The 23445-nt window shown below is 39.4% G+C and overlaps 3 protein-coding genes across 13 annotated transcripts in view; 2 read left to right on the forward strand and 1 right to left on the reverse strand.

Annotated features, from left to right (window-relative positions):
- RUFY2 (RUN and FYVE domain containing 2) overlaps positions 1–2542 on the forward strand; it is a 44873-nt gene extending 42331 nt beyond the window's left edge. For all 4 annotated transcript variants that reach the window (XM_070364657.1, XM_070364658.1, XM_070364659.1 and 1 more), the window contains exon 18: positions 52–2542. In XM_070364657.1, coding sequence (XP_070220758.1) covers positions 52–195 — 144 coding nt within the window. In that variant the 3' untranslated portion in view covers positions 196–2542. The remainder of the gene's footprint in view (positions 1–51) is intronic.
- Positions 2543–2776: 234 nt separating this feature from the next.
- HNRNPH3 (heterogeneous nuclear ribonucleoprotein H3) lies at positions 2777–13751 on the reverse strand. Of its 6 annotated transcripts, none has more exons than XM_070364662.1 (11): positions 13551–13669; positions 13279–13402; positions 8587–8721; positions 7922–8060; positions 7228–7412; positions 6680–6766; positions 6294–6409; positions 5418–5553; positions 4342–4437; positions 4167–4259; positions 2777–3989 (listed from the first exon to the last, which is right to left on the reverse strand). In XM_070364662.1, exons 3-11 carry the CDS (start codon positions 8696–8698, stop codon positions 3913–3915), a joined length of 1041 nt encoding a protein of 346 aa, XP_070220763.1. In that variant the 5' UTR covers positions 8699–8721; positions 13279–13402; positions 13551–13669; the 3' UTR covers positions 2777–3912. The 6 variants fall into 6 exon arrangements, with proteins under 6 accessions (XP_070220763.1, XP_070220764.1, XP_005907382.1 ...); XM_070364663.1 differs by having other exon boundaries at positions 13570–13587; XM_005907320.2 differs by lacking the exon at positions 13279–13402 and having other exon boundaries at positions 13570–13751.
- Positions 13752–13851: 100 nt separating this feature from the next.
- PBLD (phenazine biosynthesis like protein domain containing) overlaps positions 13852–23445 on the forward strand; it is a 36776-nt gene continuing 27182 nt past the window's right edge. For 2 of the 3 annotated variants that reach the window (XM_070364668.1, XM_005907322.2), the window contains exon 1: positions 13899–14048. The gene's annotated coding sequence lies outside the window, so the exon portion shown is untranslated. Of the gene's footprint in view, positions 14049–23445 lie in introns of all 3 variants that reach the window. The other variant, XM_070364667.1, reaches the window with a different exon arrangement.

Consider the following 23445-nt stretch of genomic DNA (forward strand, 5'->3'; position numbering starts at 1 on the left):
AATATGGCTAATTTTACTCATTTTTTTCCCTCTGATTTTTCCATTTAATAGCACCACTGTAGAAATTGTGGGGAAATTTTCTGTAATGCCTGTTCTGACAACGAACTGCCTTTGCCTTCTTCACCGAAGCCAGTACGGGTTTGTGATTCCTGTCACGCATTGCTAATTCAAAGATGCTCATCTAACTTGCCATAATATTCCAGAACTAATGTATGAAAAGTACCTACAATGAATGATGAATGTTACATATGAACGTGTGTACAATGTATTCAGACAGCCCTTAAGCAGCTTTCAGACAGCATCTGTACCAGTTTTACTTTCACATATTCAACTCACAGGAACTCTTAATGTATGAGATTTCCTTTGCCATTTTTATTCAAATAACAGGGCATGCTTTAAAGTAACTTTAGCCTAATTCCTGACTGTAGTTATCATGTAACTCTTTTCTTAATGCCATGGAGAGGCCAGAGAGCATAGCCTACATGTTTGCCTTATTTTGTAAACTGAAGTCGCTCAGTCGTGTCCGACGCTTTGCAACCCTCAGACACAACTGAGCGACTGCACTTTACAAAATAAGGCAAACATGTAGGCTATGCTCTCTGGCCTCTCCATGGCATTAAGAAAAGAGTTACATGATAACTACAGTCAGGAATTAGGCTAAGGTTACTTTAAAGCATGCCCTGTTATTTTTGAATAAAAATGGCAAAGGAAATCTCAAATTATACATTAAGAATTCCTGTGAGTTGAATATGTGAAAGTAAAACTGGTACAGATGCTGTCTGAGTAGTTATTATGTAACTCTTTTCTTAGTGCCATGGAGAGGCCAGAGAGCATAGCCTACATGTTTGCCTTATTTTGCAAAGGCCTTCTGAAAAATAGTTTCAGATTATTCTTCTCCAGATTGTCAAATTGATATTTGATGGTGCCTGTAATTTTTTCTTAATGCACTTTAAAGACTCACAGTTCCGAGAACGACTGGAAATGCACATTTTAGTATTACTATTTCAACAGGTTTTTCATTACCTTGGTAAAGTGTCAACCGTATTTATCTGCTTCCCCTCCTCTGCCCATTTTGCATTAGAAAATGCCTTCCTTCTCTATAGTCAATGTGGTATTTTGCTGAACTTTCAGATATAGTGGTTGAAAGAGGTATTACTTTGTCTCCAAATATTTTGAAAAGTTATATCCATTTCTTAGGGGGGACTCACACCTTTAACAGTCAAAACATAGGAACTGCTCTGGCAGTCTAGTAAAGACTTCACACTTGCACTGCAGGGGGGCACAGGATGGATCCCTGGATTAAGATCCTGCATACCACATGGGCATGGCCAAAAAAATGTCAAAACATAAATTTTCCTAGAAAAAAATGTAATAGCCAGGATTATAGGCTCCTGATTTTCCCTTAGCATTTAAGGAGAAATCTAAAATACAGTTAAACTTTGCCTTTGATTATGACAGGTTTGAGTAAAAAAAGTTCTGTATTACCTTTCCAGCCCAGTAACTTTTAGGAAGCATTACACTGTGGCAGTCTACTACAGTAGAGTAAAATACCATTTATTAGCACCTCCAAGCCAGGACCTAGAGCCCTGCCATTACATATATACTTGAACTATTTCAAGCATAAAGTCAGTAAACACTAATCCCTGTTAATAGTTTATAGCATACCAAGAATTTAATTAATCTTTAAAACTACCCTTGTATAATTAACCGTTTCCACAGCATCACCACTTGGGGTTCTCCTTTTTTAAGTCTTAAGTCATGCACTTTTGAGTTTGTACCTTTTAAACATGCCATTATTGGTATCCACATTACTCCTAAGAGCACTACTAAATAAAGCATGGCTACTCCCTCCCCACTAAGATAGCACTGCTTATTCTACAGGATCGTTATCCTGAGTACATACTTCTGTTGAGGTTTAAAATTAATTTTCTAAGTTGCCCAAGTATGAAACCACTGTTTTACTTTCAGATTTCTTTTCCATAATCCAGTTTTTAGTCTTCAATCAGAATGGACATACAGATTTATAGGTGGTCTTTAATGCTCTGATAGGAGTATTTGAAACATGAATTATATTCTTTGAACTGTTTTGTACTGATGGGATGGGTTAACATTTTTATGACGAGAATAAGCAAAAATGAAAAATTTCAAGTGCTGTTTTTTATTATTGTGCTTAAACTTTAAAATGTGATTCTCTTAAATACCAACCCTGGTTTCATTCAACAAATAAACCATGATTTTTAGTCCCAATTTAAATTCTTCACCATTCATGTTATTGCCATTGATTTGGGTCTTTTGCAGGCAGGCTTTTTCTAAGAAAATACTGAAACTTGCTCCATTTTGACTTGTATCTAAAAACCATAATCTAATTTTGGATTTCATGTAATAGAACTGTGTATTTTGTGCACTTTGTGTACTGTTACACCCTCATCTAGTAGTAACCTAATGCTATCATGGTGCCAAGGAATTGTGATTGTTAATTCTCATATTCACACTTCTCTAAAATGTGAATTTTATATGACAAATAAAACACCTGAAAAATTAAGCCTGTTTTAGAAAAGTGGTGTGAGCCTAGTAATTAAGGGAGTGAGTACAGGCAGTAAGATGAATCATTGCTCCAGTTGATAGGTTCCACTTATGCTACCAAGCTGCCTTCTTTAACAGCAGCAGCAATTATTCCTTTGTCACTTTGTCTAATATTCAATTAGGTATAGTACCTTCTACCAATTTGGTTTCTAATCATTAACTGACAACAAAGCATTCTAGGACAGACGCCATACTCATCTCCCATACTGATATTTATTACATTAATAACATTTCTAGCAAAAACAAGTAACAAGTTCAATAACTGAATTCACATTGACAGGTTTCATTTTGATCCATTAGCCAATTTGGAAGAAAAGCCATATTGATCAAAGGGATTAAAAATAAAGCACCTTTTTTCCTTGCTACATAAAATTATTAAATACAATGGCTCTAAAACTCGAAACAAATTAGATGCAGAATCCAATCTCAACACTCTCAAGACACAGACTTGTGTCTTACATTTTTAAAAAGTAGTTATCTATACAGTTATTTTAAAAGCCATATGCTTTAACTATTTGGCTGGAAACGGAATACACCTGTGAGAATTATACTCCACGGTAAATACCTTTGTACTTGTAGTGAATCTCTTGTCACCGAGAACCTTAACCTAATCTAAGACATTTTGAGAACTTACAACTATCACTTTTGGGAAACATTTTTTTGGTACTTCAGTCAAGTGCTGAGGGGATTTCTTCTAAAGTCTAGAGCTAGAATCTAAACTTCCAACACTTCCATCTGCAGGTAACACAATTATGAATATACATTAAGTCCAGATACCTCCTGGATTTTTAACATTTCAGAGCTATGCCAGATAAATGTCTGAAAATATAGAATTAGCCAATTTATACTCCTGAAGTTACCTAAACTCATCTTTAGGTTTTATATTTACAGTGTTGTCCAGGAGAAATTAAAGAGTAACACTAATTATTCTCCAAGCTCTATTCCAGATGTCTGCTTATTAAGACTTGTAGTTTATGCAGAGGTGAACCATTGTCCTCTTAAGATTAAACTCGCCGTGTAGAGCTAATAGTAAAATACATCAACCCAAATCTTATGAAAGCAGCACATCCTCAGGAGTAACTATATAAAAAGTATCAACATCAGTGGTTTGAATATAAAAATTTATTTTTTTAAGTCAAAGTATGCAACAAATAAAACCTACAGAAAACAGATTTTCCCATCACAATCTGTTGCTTTACCAAATAATATTTTGAAAACACATTCCTTCAGTCATTATAAAGTTCTTAAAATACAAAAGAAAGTAATTCTGTAAGAAAGTCTAGTAGACCAGATGCTGTTGTCAGGACTTTTGTATGTGTGGTTATGCTTTTAGTACATCCCACGCCATCCACCTCCACTCATGCCACCTTGCCCATAATAACCGCCACTGCCTCCACCACCACGGCCTTAGGAAAAAAGACATTAAGAACCGTTTAGTAGAGGATACAAATACATAAGTTATTAAAAAATATAAACAATACTGTAAATCAACTATACTTCAATTAAAAAAAAGGAACAATATATGAACTTTAAACTGCACCGCATATGGGGACTCAAACTGAACCAGAGTAAAAGACACTCACCGTAACCACCCAAGCCATCAGGAGTACCATATCCTCCACTGTAATTGTTCCCCATTCCCATTCTTCCAACAGATCCATAGCCTCCCTGATTATCTTTAAAAAAAAAAAAAAAAAAAGTTTGAGATTGACTTGCTAAGTGTCTAACTCGGCTTAATATTTAAAAAGCTTTACATACCCATTCCATCTCTGCCGTAGCCTCCCATTCCAGAACCTCCCATTCCAGAGCCGCCTCCAGGAGTTGAATTCAAGAAAAGTTCGATGTATCGATGTTCTTTTGAGTAACAGGTGAAAAAAGAATGTTGAATAAAATTTATAAATAAGTGCAGAAAGATTGACTAACATTAATGTGAAAAAGAATGCTTGCAAATTCCTAGTGGAGTGACGATACAACTAAAATCTAAGGTTCGTTTAAACTGTTCAAGCTTGAACTAGTTACAAGTGTTTTACGCTTCAGTTTCCTTATCTATAAAAGGGCTGACTCATTATTTTAGAACCTGCTGGTATACATCTTAAAAATAATTTCAGAACTTCCCTGGTGGTTCAGTGGTTAAGAATCTGCCTGCCAATGCAGGGGACACAGTTTCAATCCCTGGTTTGGGAAGATTCCACATGCTGCAGAACTAAGCCCATGTGCCGCAGCTACTAAGCCTGCACTCAAGAGCTACAACTACTGAGGCCCAAGCACCCGCGCGCCTGTGCTCTGCAACAAGAGAAGCCACCATAAGAAGCCCACACACTGCAACTAGAGAGTAGCCCCTGCTTGCCACAGCTAAGAGCCCTTGCACAGCAACAAAGACCCAGTGTGCCCATTAAAAAAAAAAAATTTCCCTTGATATATATGTATTCCAGGCCCATTCATAGAACTGAATTAGCACCTTGAGGGTAGCATACAGGGCAACTTATTTTTATTAAGTATCAAGTGATTGATGTGTGCTCAAATTTGGGAATCACTAGTGGAGATTAATGGCTTAAAAACAAATTTGATGACATGGAGAAATAACTCACCCAAGTTATCAATGTTTCCAAATGGCATAAAAACTTAAGTGCAACAAACATTTTCCCTGTTTAGTAACTTAAGCTCTAATAATCGGTGAAGTATAAAGAGCCTGAGTTAAACTCTTCAATAGAGAGCCCCATCAGAAAGCCAAGTCTGAGCTTATTAGCAGCCACATGGTTTCAGGTCCCAGACCACTAAGCTCCTAGAACCTCTTACATTTGAGGAATCACAAATGAGAGGGTTATACTACTTACGCATGTTATTTTTATCTTTAGACATGGCAGCTACTGCATCTTCATGTGTCACAAACTCTACATCTGCTTCTCCTGTTGCTCTGCCATCAGCTCCAATATCAATATGTACTCGGATTGGATTTAGTGGTGAGAAGAACTAAAGAAAACACTTATTTTACTTTTTAGATTACTGAAAGACAATTACCATGCACATTGGTTTTAAGTCTATTAAAACAAATGCAAAGTGATCTTTAAAAATAACCCAGGTGATATTAAAAAGTATTTTAAGCTAGAGAAGGGTTTACACTCTAAGGAAAGAAGTCTCATTTTCCTGACTACACTCAGAGAGAAAAGCAAGCTTCCTCGGCCCACTCCCAAGAAAGGTATTTCAAAATTGTTTGAATTAAGTGACCCGAGAGACTGACATGCAGAGAAATTGGGTATTATGAATCAGAACAGAGTCTGATAAACCTACCAACTGTATATGCATAGGTCCCAAAATATATCATTTAATTCTAACTGCAAGTTAATCAGATTTAAGTCACCCCCCAAAGCACCTGAAAATTAGTCCAGTTGGCTCCCAGTAAGATCAATGGCAAAATTTTTCTTTAAGGGCTAGATGATAAATACCCTCAGCTTTGTAGGCCATTGGGGTCTCAACAAATAATGAGTGATTGACTTGGCCCCAAGGGCTGAAATTTGCTTATTTTCTAACCAATTTGTAATGAAGCAGTTTCAAATCAGTAATAGCAGCCATCTACTACCATTATTTTTAGTTCCTCATTTCTAATCACAGTCTGGGAAAGCCAAACCAAACCACTAGAACTGACTTGTTACATAGAATACTCAAATTAGACACTATGATTATATATAAAACCACTTACTAAAATTACTCACATTAGCAATATCATTTTCAGTTGCACGAAAAGGCAGTCCTCTCATATGTACAAAATGACCACCATGAAAACCCGAACTTGCATCACCAGCTCCACCATAACCATGTCCTCCCATACCTAAAAAATAAAATTTCCAAAGATTATTTCTTTCCTATACACACCTTTCCCTGTTTACACACTTTTCACCGGCATCCCAAGTAATCCTAACACTTAAGTTTTTCTAAATATCATATGGAAATTTTTCTGTAAGTATATATCTATATAAAGCCCTATGTAGGAATACACTGAAATATGCCTGAGTTGATTTTTGTATACAAGTCACCTATACTAAGTGCATGTAAAGCAAATACTAAAATTCACCTAAAAATCACCATCTTTAATACTTACCTCTTCCATCTCTCATTCTGTCATCAAAGCCATCATTTCCATAGCCATAATTATTATAGCCACCATAGTCATCAAAACCTCCATAACCTGTGTAATTTAAGGAGAAATACACGAATAAGCTTTCAAGAGATAAACTTTTATTATCTAGTTTATAAAAATGTATCTTCTGACAAGCACTATGGTTAACTTATATTGTTACAAGTTTGCAACCCCTCCAACCAAGTTTGCAACACCCATTTTAGTGTATATTAAAAAAGCAGTTAACACTTGTATGAAAAGCACACATTTAGACATAAAAATTTTTATCCTGATGCCAAACAGAAAAGGTCAAAACATGGCAATCTCTTAAAAATTTTTGTGTAGGTAAACTAGGTGCCAATACACGCATCAATCAAGTCCCATAGCTGCCCATGGGAATCCACATTTGTATGAACAGATTTATTAAACCTAGTAGGTACTGAAATTACTGCCATTTCTGTATTTCTTGACAAAGTGTCAGGAACATTAAGAAAATGACAACAGAACCTTTGTTCATTAGATACACATACCACCATCATATCCATCACCTCCTCGTCGCATTCTGTCATACATACTTCCACGCCCAGCTCCATAATAACCCCCTCTTCCTCCTATTGGTCTATCATATGGTCCTGGTCGCTGGCCCAGCAATCTTCTTGGTGGATCATAAAATCCTTTGATTTCACTCCTGCTACTTCTGAAGATCTCAATATACCTATTTGAAAATGGTTTAAGGTACAGGTTTCAGCATAAATGTATTAGAGTAAATAAAATACTGGGCAAAATGCAGTAAGTTTTTCTACATCTAGATATAACCCAATTAAAATTGCCTAAATACACCAAAAGTTAACATTCTTTTATACCTACAAACTTAAATAATTAATATTTAAGTTTTAAAAAACAAATTAAGTCATTTGAAAACAATTCACAAAATACAAGTTCTTTTTGTTTAGTATATAATAGATGTTTAGAGAAAATAGTTGATTATACAAAAACATTTATCAACATCCTACAGAAAAATGGAAACAATCTAATTTTAATTTAAGCAAACTATTAGCATTAATTCCCCACCCAAATCTGTAGTTTCCAAGTTAAATTTAGATAATTATCAATTCTTTTAAACTACCCCAGAAAAATGTTACTGTTACCCCCCCATTAAAGCAATAGTGACCCACAACCCCCAAAAATAAAAATTTAACACCATCCCAAACTCTCCATCCCCACCTGTGCCCTATTCTTTCCTTGTGTTTCCCCAGAGCATTTTCTGCTATCTCCTTTGAAGCAAACTGCACGAAGGCCTCCCCTGTGCTTCTCCCCTGGTAGTCCATCGTCAATGTTATCCCATTTGGCACGATTTCCAACCCTTTAACCCAAGGACAAATAACCCCATCAAGGGGAACAGTGTTAAAGGCTGAAACATTCCCATCTGAATCAAATATTTAAAACAAGTCTAAACAAAACAAAACAAAAAAAAAGCTTAGTTTCCCCATCACCCCATAATACAAAGGAAGATCTTTTCAAATATTACTGGATCATATAATTTGTTTTTTTGCGACCAATGTCGTTTAAAATTACATACACACTCACAAAAGGCCACCTAATATTACATGGAAAAAAATAAAATTTAACTATGCTCCATATGCTAATTCATGATTCATTTCATCATACATAATTACTTTCAATTATGTTCATTGCACATTAGTTAGGTTTTACATATTTACACATTCTGTATTGAATATTAACTGGAGCACATTTCATAACTTAATACATTAACCCAGATACACTCAAATCAAAAAGTCCCCCAAACAAATGGGTTTTACAAATTAAAAACTGAGTAATAGAAATATAAAATTAAAATACTACTAAACTTTGACTAATACTAGAGGTACCTTGAAAGAACTGAACTATTTCCTCTTTGCTGCAACCAAATGGCAGTCCACGAAGTCGTACTGTCCCATCACTAGCGTCATTTGGACCATTATGTTTCATAACCCAATCCATCTCAATACCGTTTGATTTAAATGCTATAAAAAATAAACAAGCACACAAAGCAGTCAATCAAAATACACTCTTGCCAGAGGTACTGAAGAACCAACTCTCAGTGGTGCACAACAGCAAATGTAACATATGGTTATACAATGGTACAATACCTTTCTCTTACAGGGCAGACAAGACTGGGTAAAGGCAGTGAAACCTAACCCATCCCCCAATCCTGAATTTCTAAGTATTAAAATGTTGTAATTTTAAGAAAACTTCATAATTCTACCATCAGTGTTCAAACTCTACTTTTTTGACCCTGTCCATCTTAATGTCAACTCTAATCTTTTCATGTCTCAAATGTTCCTTAACATTTTCCAAGTTTTATTATTCACGTGAAATAGTTACACAAATTCTTCAAAAAACAAAAAAACACAAAACCTCCGAAGTTGTATATAGTACCACCATCCATTCACAGTAAGAGCCTAAGTCAGAAGTACAATGAATACTCCTATTGATGTTGGACAAATGGTACTAAAGTCTAACCTTAACAGATGCACTGTAATTCTGAACATACCAAATTGTTTTCGAAGGGGGAAAAAAGTCCTGTTAACTATAAAACTGATTTAAACACTCCCCAAAAGCAAGTTTTAAAATTACTGACTTAATTAGGCCGAGTTTTAAAACTAAGATAAAAGGGCACCCAAAAACAGCTTTTTAAAGCCATCTGTTTGGCAATTATTGAAGATAGTGTATTAAAAACCACTTCACTCACTACTTGAGTTTTTTGTGTTTTTTTTTTAATTAATGCAATCACATTCAAAAAGTTAGGGTACAAGCAGCCCTCCTTCCCCCCTCAAAAGAACTCATCCACCAAATTCCCATCCTGAGACAATCACCCTTTCTTTTTACAATTCCCAAACATTTTCAAGAGGTTAATGCAGAAGTCCTTCAGCTGCAGAAACTTACCAGATCTTATAAATTTCTCTATGCAGCTGTAGGAATCCTACTCACCTGAATATTTCAAACCTTTCCCTCACCACCTCCTCCCCTGTAAACAAAACAATTTGTTCACTTGATTCCTTTAAGCTTGAGGATATTTCATATAAGCAGTATTCATTAATACTTAATTTCACACGATCTAATTATTAACCCAACTGTTTGGGGTAGCATCTGCAAAGAGGAAAAATTTCCCCCTAGAACCCATGCATTTAAAATAAGCTAATGCAGAAATTATCCAAATGTGGCTATTCAGCAAATTCCTCTGTATATGAATCACCTTTGTACTTGTTTGCTTTGCACATGTGTGCTTAGTCCGACTCTGCCTTTTTTCGCTATCTTAAGTGACAGTCTAGACACAGATGTTCAAGATTTTATCTGACATTACAACTAACTCTTATGCACGAGAGTAACTGGGAAGAACTTTTAAGACAAAGGAAACTCTTGGCTTGAATCCCTAGTCTGTCACTCACTGCTACTTAATTTATTAATAAGCAAACTACTTAACCTCTGCATTCAACTGTAAAATGTAGCAGTCATACTTATACTTCACTGGACTCAGAAGAATCCATGCTTAGTCTGCAACACAGTAATCATTTAATGGTGGCAACTGTTACTGGATTCTAAGGGGCCTTGTAAAACTAATGAGATAAGCTACAAACAAAATAACTAAACCTTAAAGGATTGGAACCTATCCTGAATCCTGAAAGGAAATAAGGACTGTTACAAGTTTTTTTCAAAGTCAACAGAGGCTTAAATTTTCAAGCACCTTTAGGAATTGTCTAAAGCAGAGAGAGGGGGAAAAAAAGGAGGGTCTCTGGAAAGGTTTACTTGGATACATAAACAGCTAGACAATTTAATCAGCTAGTCCCCCTGAAAGTAGGCTTTGGGAAAAGGAGACATTTTGGAGATCTTGATAATTTTCTTAAGGGGAAAACAAAAACAAAAAAGAACGCAGCAACCCAAGACATAACCGTTTTCTATAAAGGGGAATTTAGCAACAGAAGTGGAAAAAATGCAAAGGATCTAACCCCCATTTGTTAACCTCCCAATGAAAAACTTAAGACCTTTGCAAAGTCAATCTAATTTGTTGTGAAAAGATCTTAGAAGTGGTGGCTTTATATCATTTAGAACATTTTTCCCCCCAGTGTAAAGGTACTGTTTCATGAACAAATTCCTTCCCTCCCAAAGAGGGAAACTGACTTATCTTTACTATAAATATTATTAGCACTTTGCAAGAAACACTAGCAAGGAAACTAGTTTTGATGTTTGGATCAGCCTGTACCAATGAGATCTATATAAAACAAATAGTCTATTAAAAAAAAAAAAACCAAACTGTTAATACAATTTAAATTGGGCTAAGTTAAACAGATTCGGAAGACGAACTATTTTATAAGCCAACTCTCCATCCCACGTGTGTGAAGAGTACCCAATAAAGCCTCACTATTATCTCCTCAAAAGTTTTGAACCTAGGATTCTATTTAGAAAACAAAACCAAGATGGATTCTTAACTCATTAAAATAGAGTATTTGTTCTTATACATTAATAAAGCTGTCTCAGAAACTACCTAAATAAGCATTTACTACTTATTCAGGATAATCCATCTCAACCTTTCTTTGCAACAGGGTCTAATGGCTAATGTCCAGGGGCTAATTTTTTTTAAAGAATTCCTAGTGTTAGAATACCAGCTGCTGGAATACTAGGATAATCTTGGTCAGTTCTATATGAGATTTAAAATATAATTTCCTAAACATTATGCTACATGAAGGATGCCAGTCACAAGACCACATATTGTATGATTTTAAGTGGGTGAAACTTATGGTATATGAACTGTATCCCAAAGCTGTTAAGAAAAGGCAACCAACAAAGGCAAGAGACAAAATTCCTTTGTAACACAGAGGCATATACCATCTTCATAAATATAATACACAAAATAAGGATTTGATGCATTAGTAACTTTCTAAACGGTAGCCCAACTGCTGCTAAATAATGACAAGGAACCTCAAAATTTGGTCAAGAAATGATAAAATACTTAACACGGAAATTTTTCATCATTCCGCTTTCATTGTGCTTGCTCCTTAATTTTAAAAACAAATAAGAGACACCACTACTACCTAAAGTGAAGCCTCTAAAATGATTGGGTTCTTTTCTAGAACAATTTACCAGCCACTGCAGTTCAGTCACTTGTTTACCAAAATAAGAACACCATAAGAACAGTTATTAAAAATATTAGGGCAATTAGGTGGATTTCCAAATTACCATGCAGATGAAAAAGAGGGCAAGAAAAAAAGTTTCTAGGGTAATTCAATCAGGGAAGCTGTTACATCACATACTATTGATAATTTATAGGAAACTGGGCTGTCTTTTCAAAGTCCACGAGAAGCACAGAAAATCTTCAGCAATACGAACTGTATTTTTCCAAAAGCTGTAAAAATAGCCATGCCTACACCTTTTGTACGGCTTCAATGAAAATTACAGACACAATTCTCCAATGTTCTAAGGACTAAAACCATCGCAACATCACATGACTGAACTTGCTGTTTGTCTTTCTGTTGAGCAGGCTTATTTTCTTGGTCAAAATGTTACTACAATGCTACATACCAAATAGAAAACAGGCTTAGCTACCAAAACAAAATATACCCTAACTGTGTTTTTAAGTGTTTTGTTTCCATGGCCTTACAATCTTTGCACAAAATACAATCCTTGGAGACTTAATTCCTATACACAGTTTTGCCATCACTGGTGGTGTTTTAACAACTGTTTCCCCCAAATAAAGCTCCTATTTAATTCTAACCCAGTATTTGCCAAACTACACAAAACCATTACCCCATCCCACCCCCGCTCAAAGGTTCAGAATGCCTATTTTCATAGTTCATCTATTTGAAATAAGCCCATTTCAAATTCCTGTTTGATAAATCACTCGCTTTTCTGCTTACAAAACAATTACCCACAGTCTTTCAATAAGTTTAAGATAAGCATGGGAAGGCGGGGAGGGGGGGAACCCTTTGGAAAATGAGTACGTACTCTTTTCGAAGTTCCAAATGTGGAATATAAGGGCCGGCTAAGCGTCCTTTATTCCGCCCCGGAGACTTTTCGTTTATCTAGCTGCTCTAGAGACCGGAGAGCTAGGGAGAGTACGCCACTTCCTAGCCTGGCAGCCAAGCTTGGCTTAAAAACCTTCGCCACCGGGCGGCGGAATTACAAAGGAGGCCGTCTGCCTCCTTTGTCCTGGATTTAGGAGTTGAGCGCCTTCGTCGCCATTGGCTTTCCTCCCCCAGCTCCAGCCTCTCTCATCTTGGGAATCTGCGTCAGAAGTCGCTCGCAGTCCCGCCGGCCCAGGTAGCCCAGCAGAGACTGCGGAGGAAGGGAGGCCTCGGTGGAAGGCCAGGCCCATCCGGCGCCATTTCCATCGGGAGCGCGCCCGACGGCCCAGATCCTCCCCACACCCAAGTGCCCAGCCTTTCCCTGCTCGCTTCCTTCCCACCCTCATCCCTTCCGCGAAGCTTTAACCACCCACCGGCCTCCTAAATCAGTGTTCTGAAACTGAGGTGCAAAAAGCAGAAAGAGGAGAAGGGCGGGAAGCCGAGGGCGCCGCGCTGCCGTACCCAAAATGGCGGAGGCCAAACCAGCAGGGAATGGAGGGGAAATGCTGGATGACCCCCACTTCGGGGCTCGGCTTCATCCACTGAATTCCACCTGAGTTAATCCTCCTTCCGACAGGCCGCCTTCCTGGAAGTGGGAGATCGCCTGGGAGGCGCAGCCTGGCTGCCTCCAAGTGGCGACCTCTACACTTCCCCCACTCCGCCGCCCCACCCCCTCCCAGTGGCTCTTCCGTCCTTCTCCCGACTCCGCTCTCGAAACTACCAGCCCAACCTACCCCCTTTTACTTCAGATACCCTGTCGGGCGACAGTAGCGCCGACTCCGGTGCTCGCGGGGTCTGGCTGTGAGGAAGTAGAAGTCGCCCGCCTCGGGTAGAGCTCCCACAACGGTTCTTCCAACCGTCTCCAGCGGTGGCAACCGCTAAGGGAGCTGCGCAGCAGACCTACTGGCTTGGGGGGATGGGAGAGAGCGAGCGAGGAGAAGTGGGTGGAGCGAGAGCTAGGGAGTCCGGCCGGCCCCGCTCTCGCGAGACAAAAGAGTTGTTCTCGCGAGACAGGAGAGTCGGTCTCTCCTTGGGGCCGACGGCAAGAAGTGCGCTTGCGCGTTGGTCGGATAAATAGTTGGGTGAGAGGCGGATAGAAGATGGGGTTAGTCAACTTAGAGAAAGAGGTCGCAAACTCCACCTTTCCTGCTTACTATATACCCATCAAGTTCTCGGAGCAAACCCTTCTGCTCTCTCGAGGAGGATGTGAAGTGGCAGTAATAGGCCTATCCGTGCGTATTGTAGGAACCCGTGGTGTCCGGATGTGGAAAAGTTCTCTGATGCTCCACCGCATCACGAACAAGTTCCTGATGCGGCAGAGCATTAGAGAACAAGTTCTGTAGAGGCTCCGCCCTTACCCAGCGTCACCTGGGTGGAAGGGGCCTCACGTGGTTCGGCTGCCAAAAGTGGGGAGGGCTTTTTTTGTCCACCATGTTTGCGTTATGCAGTAAAAAGAGTAGGGCTTCTCCGCTGGCAAAATACGAAAGTGACCACCCAGGCCCTGATTTGCGCTGGGCCTCTTCCCCTGGCCTTGGCGCTGACGGCGCAGCCACCCTAAAGAGTGCCTCTTTAGGGGCGGGGTGTGTTAGTTCCTGAAGTTTCCCTGCAAATCTCTCCTCGCTTCCTCTTATCCTTTGCATTTTCTCTTGGTTTTATTCTCTCCCACTTTGTAATTTCAGTTACCTATATACCGCTTGCGTCGCCCGACTTTGAGTTGTTTTCCAAATAGTGCTTTGCATTCTTCAAAAATGCCTGTACAAGTGACAGCTAATAATTTTTGGTTGTGCTGGGTCTCATACCACTAAGGTTCCTAGTGACAGCTTTTTTTTGGGAAAAAATAAAGCCGAATTTCTGTAAGAAGAGTGGAGGGCAGTTCTAGTACCGAGATCAGCGCAAGTTAAAGACCAAACGAAAGAACGAGATCAGTGAAAGTTAACTTGCAAACAAGGAACGTATATCAAATGCGGGGGAGAGACGGAAATGAGTGTGAGTAAAGCAGATGTTCCTGTAGGTTGGAAATGTGGACAAAACTAGGTTTTAGGCTTTAAATATTAAGTCAGAGACTTTGTACAGACACTGGGAAGCCCGTCGAGGGTGGGGTGATCGGGCGCAAAGAGTATTAGCAGTAGACAAGCTAGAATAATTTTTCCTCCCTGAGTATGCAGTCTGTAGTGTGGAGAAAGAAGGCCAGTTACCGTCATACAATGGAAACTTCCATTTCGTGGCTCCAATACATCCGCAAACCTGCTTAAGACAAGTGGGGGGGAAGTAAGAATTGGCTGGGTCATAATGTCCTACTGCCTTTTGTGAGACTCCGTCAAAATAACCCTCAGAGAAATGGAGAAGGGAAAATGTAGTCTTCATTACAAGAGAGAGAAAAGCAAAACGGATAGTGTAATAACGATAGCTCACGATTATTGAGAGCTTGCTTGAGCTAGGTGCTGTGCTCAATTCACTGACTCTTTATAACCCTAAAAATAATATCCCCATTTTACAGATGATACGCCTAAGTTCTAGAGAAATTTAAAAAGATACCCAAGATCACACGCCTAGTGACAGAAGCTAGGATTGAAACCCAAATGGTTTTACCCCAGGGACTAGGGTCTTAAAAGCACTATGGACCTACCTGGGGATGTATTAAGGGAACAAAATAGATTTAGGCAAATTGAGGTTAGTTCCCCTAAATAACTCTGCAGTTACCATCATCTCTGGAGACCTTCAGTTAACCGTTTATTGGCTGGAGACTTGAACTGGCCTGAAACTTGGTATCACTGGGGGTGGGGGAGGTTTCTTTTCTCTTTTGTCCTAATGATTGCTGTATTAGTAAAGACTCCAAGGTCCTACTTCAGATGGAATTCTTCTCTGGATTCAAATTACATCATTATCCTTTCTGACTTTCAACCTGATTTGGTAAATGGAATTCTGTAATCCCTTTTACCCCTTGCCTGAATTCAATTTGTTTACCGCCTGACTGAGTTTGGCATTTTCTCCACATATTTTTTATGGCTATGGGTCAAAATCCTAAAATCGTTCTAATGACTTTTCATCACCAAACTGCAGTGTTTTTTGGGGGGTTTTTTTTGGCTACAATTTGTTTGTATTGGGCACTCTCCTGTTTGCCAACGTGAATGCTTAGGAAGGACTTGAAATTAGCAGATACATTCCTTTGTGCCTTTTTATATTACAGCAAGTAGGATGTTTTGAGTTTTTTAAAAAATACATTATATAGGGATAAACAATTTTTATTTGGCTTCCTATTTTGTGCATACTCAGTTGCTCAGTCGTGTCCAACTCTTTGGGATTCCATGGACTGTAGCCTGCCAGGCTTCTCTGTCCATGGAATTTTCCAGGCAAGAAGACTGGAGTGGATTGCCATTTCCTACTCCAGAGGATTTTCCTGACCCAGAGATTGAACCTGAATTCTTACATCTCCTGTGTTGGCAGGTGGATTCTTTAAAACTCAATGCTTTTCGCAAAAGAAAAAGTGTCTATCAACTATTCCCATCTGCAAGTTGAGTCCTTTAAGGCTTGGTGAAATTGGCTCACCACTGCTTCAGTGGTCCCTACAGAATTGTTTCCAGAGCAGTCTCTGTGGAATTGTTTCCATAGAGATGGTTAGAACTAAGAACTCCCAGCTGCATTGGGGTGTGTTTGTTTTTTGTTTTTTTCCTCTTTGTCTTCCTTTCCATCATTTCAGTGCTTTCCTATTATCAGAGGGACCCTGGAGAGGATCTTGTTAGAGGCCAAAATGAGAGAAAAGATGAAAAAGGAGAAGGAAATAGAAGTACCCACAACTCCCAGAGGAAAACAAGACACAGACATGTGATCATGACTACACCACCAGGAAGAGAACAGGAAAATTCCATGCAGAGCTTGAAAAAAGAAAGAAATTGAAGAGATTGCACTCTTCTGGGGGAGGGAAGACACATTAACTAAAAATTGTCTAAAATAGTTGTTCACATACCCCTACCGTGTTGTGAAATAACATAAAAACAGGATTATAATCTTTGTCTATAGGAAAAGCAAATAAACTAAAAACAACAAACCCACAAATAAGTTTCTAGGAGTGTTTCTAAATGCTTTCTGAGCACTAAATCTGTTGTACTAAGGTTTTGTGAAATGCTTCTTCTTTGATTTATATCATATTAATATATCTACTGTCTTTAGAAAGCAGTGATCTTCTCCATAATAATTCAAAATTATTTCTCAAGACAAAGCTTAATTACACAGTTGACATTCTTGATATTTTGTTTGTTTGTTTCTTCAAATCACCTTAGTGTTTATTCTGGGATGAGGGAAACCAAGAGGTCTCACCCAATTTGAGTAATCATACACTAAGTAAACAAATTGGGAAAAGGCGTCTAGCACACTGTCTCTACTTTTTGAAAATGATTAAAAAAGGTTGAATATTATTTCTGTTCCAGTGGATTGCTGGGAAGAACAGGGAAAACAGCCACAAAAGATAGCTACTTAAGGAATTTAAATCAAATTGTTATACAGAGTCGGACACGACTGAAGTGACTTAGCAGCAGCATACTGCTTTTACTATTCCATAAGCACATTGATAACTTAGAGAACATAGTACAGATATCAGACCATTCCCTCCCTTTCCCCACACATGATTTTAAACTTCTGAGTAGTAGTTAAAAGTACATGTTTTCATTATATACATATCAATACATATGCCTCTTAGTGTACAAATAACTGGTTATATTGGGGGTGAAGGCACTTTAACTAATTTTCACCACAGTCTAGCAAAGTTATTCGGAGAAGGCAATGGCACCCCACCCCAGTACTTTTGCCTAGAAAATCCCATGGACGGAGGAGCCTGGTAGGCTGCAGTCCATGGGGTCCCTAGAGTCGGACACGACTGAGGGACTTCACTCACTTTTCACTTTCATGCATTGGAGGAGGAAGTGGCAACCCACTCCAGTGTTCTTGCCTGGAGAATCCCAGGGACAGGGGAGCCTGGTGGGCTGCTGTCTATGGGGTCGCACAGAGTTGGACACGACTGAAGCAACTTAGCAGCAGCAGCAAAGTTATTATTTGTTGAACCAATAAATAGAAGAATCAGAAGATAAAGTAATGCTCCAAACTTTACAAAGAAATTCAATGACAGAATTGTCTTCATGACCAGGGAGTCAGATAGGCCTAGGTTCTAACCCTAAGATTTCACACTTACGTACAGCTGTTTGATTCTGAGGCAATTAACTTTCCTGAAACTCAGTTTTTGTTGCTGTTTGTTTGTGGCCACATCAAGATATGACCTGCGGGATCGCAGTTTCTTGACCAGGGATTGAACCTATCCATGAAAAGGAAATGGCAACCCACTCCAGTATTCTTGCCTAGAGAATCCCATGAAGAGAGGAGCCTGGTGGGCTACCGTTCATGGAGTCACAAAGAGTCAGACACGACTGAGTGATTAAGCAAAAAAAAAAAAAAAATGCACCCTACATTGGGAGTTTTGAGTCTTAATCACTGGGCTGCCAAAGAAGTCCCCTGAATCTTAGTTTCTTAGTGTCTAAAATGAGTTGTTATATAGAGATTAGTAGGTGAGATAATTCCAGTTCTGTCCTGTTTCTTGTCTGTTATGTCATTAATGTGGTCCTACCTGTAAAACTTACTTCAATAGTGAATTTAGTAGAAAGATTTTGGAAAGTACAATGTCCTAAGCACTGTGTTGCATGGGAGGGAGGGGCAAAAATTATTCCAGGGCAATCTGTAAAATCAGATGAGTACCAAGAATCATCTGTAGACAGACTGAGTGATATTTCACATGTAAATGGGCTTCCCTGGTGGCTCAGCTGGTAAAGAATCCACCTGCAGTGTGGGAGACCTGGGTTCAATTCCTGGGTTGGGAAGATCCCCTGGAGAAGGGAAAAGCTACCCACTCCACTATTCTGGCCTAGAGAGGTCCATGGACTGTATAGTTCATGGTGTCACAAAGAGTCGGACATGACTGAGTGACTTTCACTCACTCACATGTAAATACTGCTGTTTTCCAACACAGGCAGATGTGATTGCTATTAACAAAGTAGAAATTGATTTGAGGGCATTAGTAAAATCTAGCATTTCAGCATATGTTTCAGTCTACAGAAAATGGCCGACTCTGCTCCTAATGCAGGGGGTCCAGGTTCAATCCCTTGTCAGGGTACTAGATCCTACATGCTGCAATAAGAGTTCACATGCTGTAACTAAAGATCCTGCATGCTGCAACTAAAAAGGAAAAAGGCCCTGCACGCCCAACTAAGCACAACCTAATTAATTTAAAGCAGATAGTATGGAGAGTTCCTGTGTATCCCTTGCTGAGTTGCCTCTATTATTAACATCTTGCATTTACTATGATGTGTTTGTTACAACTAATGAACCTAGCTTGGTTCATTATTATTAACTACACACTTTATATGGGATTTCTTTGGAAGGAATGATGCTGAAGCTGAAACTCCAGTACTTTGGCCACCTCATGCGAAGAGTTGACTCATTGGAAAAGACTGATGCTGGGAGGGATTGGGAGCAGGAGGAGAAGGGGATGACAGAGGATGAGATGGCTGGATGGCATCACTGACTCAATGGATGTGAGTCTGAGTGAACTCCGGGAGTTGGTGATGGACAGGGAGGCCTGGCATGCTGCGATTCATGCGGTCTCAAAGAGTCAGACATGACTGAATGACTGAACTGAACTGAACTGAACACACTTTATATGGGGTTCACTAGTTTTTCCCTAACATCCTTCTGTTCCAGGATCCCATCCTGGATACTACATTAATTAGTCATCATTCTCCTTAGCATTCTCTGTTCCTTTGAGGAATACTCTTCAATTGGGATATCTCTCATGTTTTTGCCATGATTAAATAGGAGTAATGGGTTCTCATGAGGAAGACCACCAAAGTAAAGTGCCATTTTCATCGCATTGTATCCAAGGTAGATGCTGTCAACCTGGCTTATCACTGATGGTGTTACCCTTAATCAAACCTGCCTGAGGCAGTACTTGCCAGATTTCTCCACTGTGAAGTTACTTTTTATCCTCTTATGCTCTACTCTTTGGAAAAGACTCTGATGCTGGGAGGGATTGGGGGCAGGAGGAGAAGGGGACAACAGAGGACGAGATGGCTGGATGGCATCACTGACTCAATGGACGTGAGTTTGAGTGAACTTCAGGAGTTGGTGATGGACAGGGAGGCCTGGCGCTGCCATTCATGGGGTCGCAAAGAGTCGGACACGACTGAGCGACTGAACTGGACTGAACTGATGCTCTACTCTTTTGGAAAAAAGTCACTGAGTACAGCTTACACTCAAGGGGTATTTAAGCTCCATCTCCTGGAAGGGAGAGTAGCTAGATAAATTATTTGAAATTATTCTAGGGACTTCCCTGGTGGCCCAGTGGTTAAAAATCCGCCTTGCAGTACAGGGGACATGGGTTCAATCCCTGGTCAGGGAACTAAGATCCCAAATGCCACAGGGCGACTAAGTCTGCGAGCTGCAACCACTGAATGTGCTGAATGTGCAGGCGTAACAGTCCACGCTCCAAGATGAGAGGCTGGCGTCATGAGAGGCCCACACACTGCAATGAAGAGGAGCCCCTACTTGTCACAACTAGACAAAGCCCAAGACCAACAACAAAGACCCATTGTAGCCAAAAATAAATAAGAACTTAAGTTAAAAATAATTCTATGAGCTTTTCCTTTCATTCATTCTTTCATCTTTATATATATGTCAGTATAGACCCACAGATACTAATTTTATACTTTTGGTTATAATCTACATAACTTATTTTGTTGTTCAAATTGTTCTTTCTTAGGCCACTGGGAGCACTTTCAGGTTGGCTTCTGTATCCCTTTGACATACCCCTAGTCTATTTATTTATTTGCTGACTTGTGGGATCCTAGTTCTTTGACCTGGGATCAAACCCATTCTCCCTGCAGTGAAAGTACAGTGTCCCAACCCCCATTGGACTGCCAGGGAAGCCCCCTTATTCTTTTTATTTTTTTGAGACTGTCTTACTTTCTTCTATTAAAAGATGCTGAAGGCTTATCTGGTATTTTCTTTACCTTTGCCCTAGAAGTGACCATTTCTCCAGGGAACCCAGTTCCTTTTATTATTGGGGAATGTTATTTAATTTCCACATTCCTCAAATTTCCATTTCCTCTTGTTATTCTAATCTTATTCCATTGTGATTGAAAGACACACTTTGTATGATTCCAAGCCTTTATATTTATTGAGACTTGTTTTATGGCCTAACATATGATCTATTCTGGAAAATGCTCCATGTGCACTTGAAAAGGACATGCTGTTTACTGCTATTGGACTCCTAGATCTAGAAAACAAATTAGAGGTGGTTACCAGTGGGTAAAGGAAGTGGGGAGGGCCAATAATTTGGTTGATAAATGGTAGGTCATGATGATAAGAACTGTAAGCTTCAACAGAAAAGTGAAGTTTCTGAAACTATGTTTGAACGTAAATGTAGTTGAGGAAATCAGAATTAGTCTAAAAATATTTTTAACAAAGGCAGTGTTGCAGAGCTTCTATTAAGTCCAGGAAACATGAGTAAAACTAAACACAAAGTAGTTGAGTGCCATGAAACTAATTTAAAAATAGAATTTCCTCCAAATTTTTATTTAAAACTTATTTTATAATTTGACTTCCTTTCTATAGTTATTTTCTTTTTTTCCAACAAGTAAGGTGCATAGTATTCATGTACACTTTGAATGCCAGTCAGTGTTCTGTTACAAAGTATTTACATTTTTAAAGAACTAAGTTGGCATTTATTAGTGAGTAGCATTGTTTTGTGGAGAAGGCAATGGCACCCCACTCCAGTACTCTTGCCTGGAAAATCCCATGGATGGAGGAGACTGGTAGGCTGCAGTCCATGGGATCGTGAAGAGTCAGACACGACTGAGCGACTTCACTTTCACTTTTTACGTTCATGCATTGGAGAAGGAAATGGCAACCCACTCCAGTGTTCTTGCCTGGAGAATCCCAGGGACGGGGGAGCCTGGTGGGCTGCTGTCTATGGGGTCGCACAGAGTTGGACACGACTGAAGCGACTTAGCAGCAGCAGTAGCATTGTTTTGAGGCAGCAGTCATAAGCAAAAGCCAAGTGGGTTTTTTTATATTAACAGCTACAGAATACAGAAGTCAACTTTATGTTGTCTGTAGCACAGGAGACTGTAAACAAGCTAAGACTATTATAGAGGGACAAATAAACATCAATGTTCCCAGGCACACCCATGGGCAGGTTTAATGACAAAACTATTTGAACAAGGGAGGTTTATGATTTCCCTACATTCACATGATAAATGGAACCAAGAATGGAACTTAGAATTCAGAAAGATGTCTACTGTGTCCTCAGAAACTAACTTGATGGAACTGCAGGGAATATAGTGAGACAGGGGATTGTCAAATGGGATTTTTTTTTCTGTATTGCTAAGTCACTTCAGTCTTGTCCGACTCTGTGCGACCCCACGGACGGCAGCCCACCAGGCTCCCCCATCCCTGGGATTCTCCAGGCAAGAACACTGGAGTGGGTTGCCATTTCCTTCTCCAATGCATGAAAGTGAAAAGTGAAAGTGAAGTCGCTCAGTCATGTCTGACTCTTAGCGACCGCATGGACTGCAGCCCACCAGGCTCCTCTGTCCATGGGATTTTCCAGGCAAGAGTACTGGAGTGGGGTGCCACTGTTGTTTATTAAAAGGTTCTATTCATACACTAAATTGATGATTAAAAACTAAAAAAGTTTTAAAACATATGTGAATAGTTTAGAAATCATATGAATTTAGATTTATGAGGTACCCTCTGGGAGTAATTGACTTCTATTTAAACAGCTTATTTGCTTGCCATTATTAAGGGGCATATAAAGCCATACTAGGGATCCTAATGGAATGTAAGTGAAATTAGAGAAGGATAAATTAAATTCTTTGGATCATTTGAAAAACACCCTGCTGGATAGTGCACAGAGCTCTGCCTGAAAGCTGCAGCTCAGGACCAGCCATTGGATTGACCAGGATGCCAAAATTTGTGCAAGCTCATTTACTGGGTAAAGAAAGGCAAGTTGCTTAAACTTTACCTGCCTCAAATTTTCTCTCAGCAATTCAGGAGGAAGTTAAGCCTGCCCTTTTCTTTTCTTCTTTTGGAAAGATATACCCATCTTCTTGGGGCTTCCCACATGGCACTAGTGGTAAAGAACCTGCCTGCCAATGCAGAAGACATGAGAGACTCAGGTTTGATCCCGAGTGGGAAATATCCCTTGGAGGAGGGCATGGCAATCCATTCCAGTATCCTTGCCTGGAGAAGCAGAGCCTGGTGGGCTACAGTCCATGGGATTGCAGAGTTGGGCATGACTGAAGCAGCTTAGCAGTCATATACTCATGTTCTTGGATTAAAAGAAGATCTTCAAAATGGTTTTACAACTCAAGGTAGTCCACAGATCCAACACAATTCCCATCAAATAAGTCTGCATTTTTCTTATAGAAATGAAACCGAAATTAATTTTAAGGAGAGAGAGAGAAAAAAGAGAGACATCTTCAAAAACAAACTAGATTAGACTCTCAGAGTAGAGGCATATGGCTCATTCATGAGACTCTCTCCTCTCCCTGGTACCTAGCTTTGGAGTTGGCCTGCCACATAGTAGCT

Source organism: Bos mutus, chromosome 28 (genome assembly GCF_027580195.1).
Source record: "Bos mutus isolate GX-2022 chromosome 28, NWIPB_WYAK_1.1, whole genome shotgun sequence".
Taxonomy (NCBI): Eukaryota; Metazoa; Chordata; class Mammalia; order Artiodactyla; family Bovidae; genus Bos; species Bos mutus.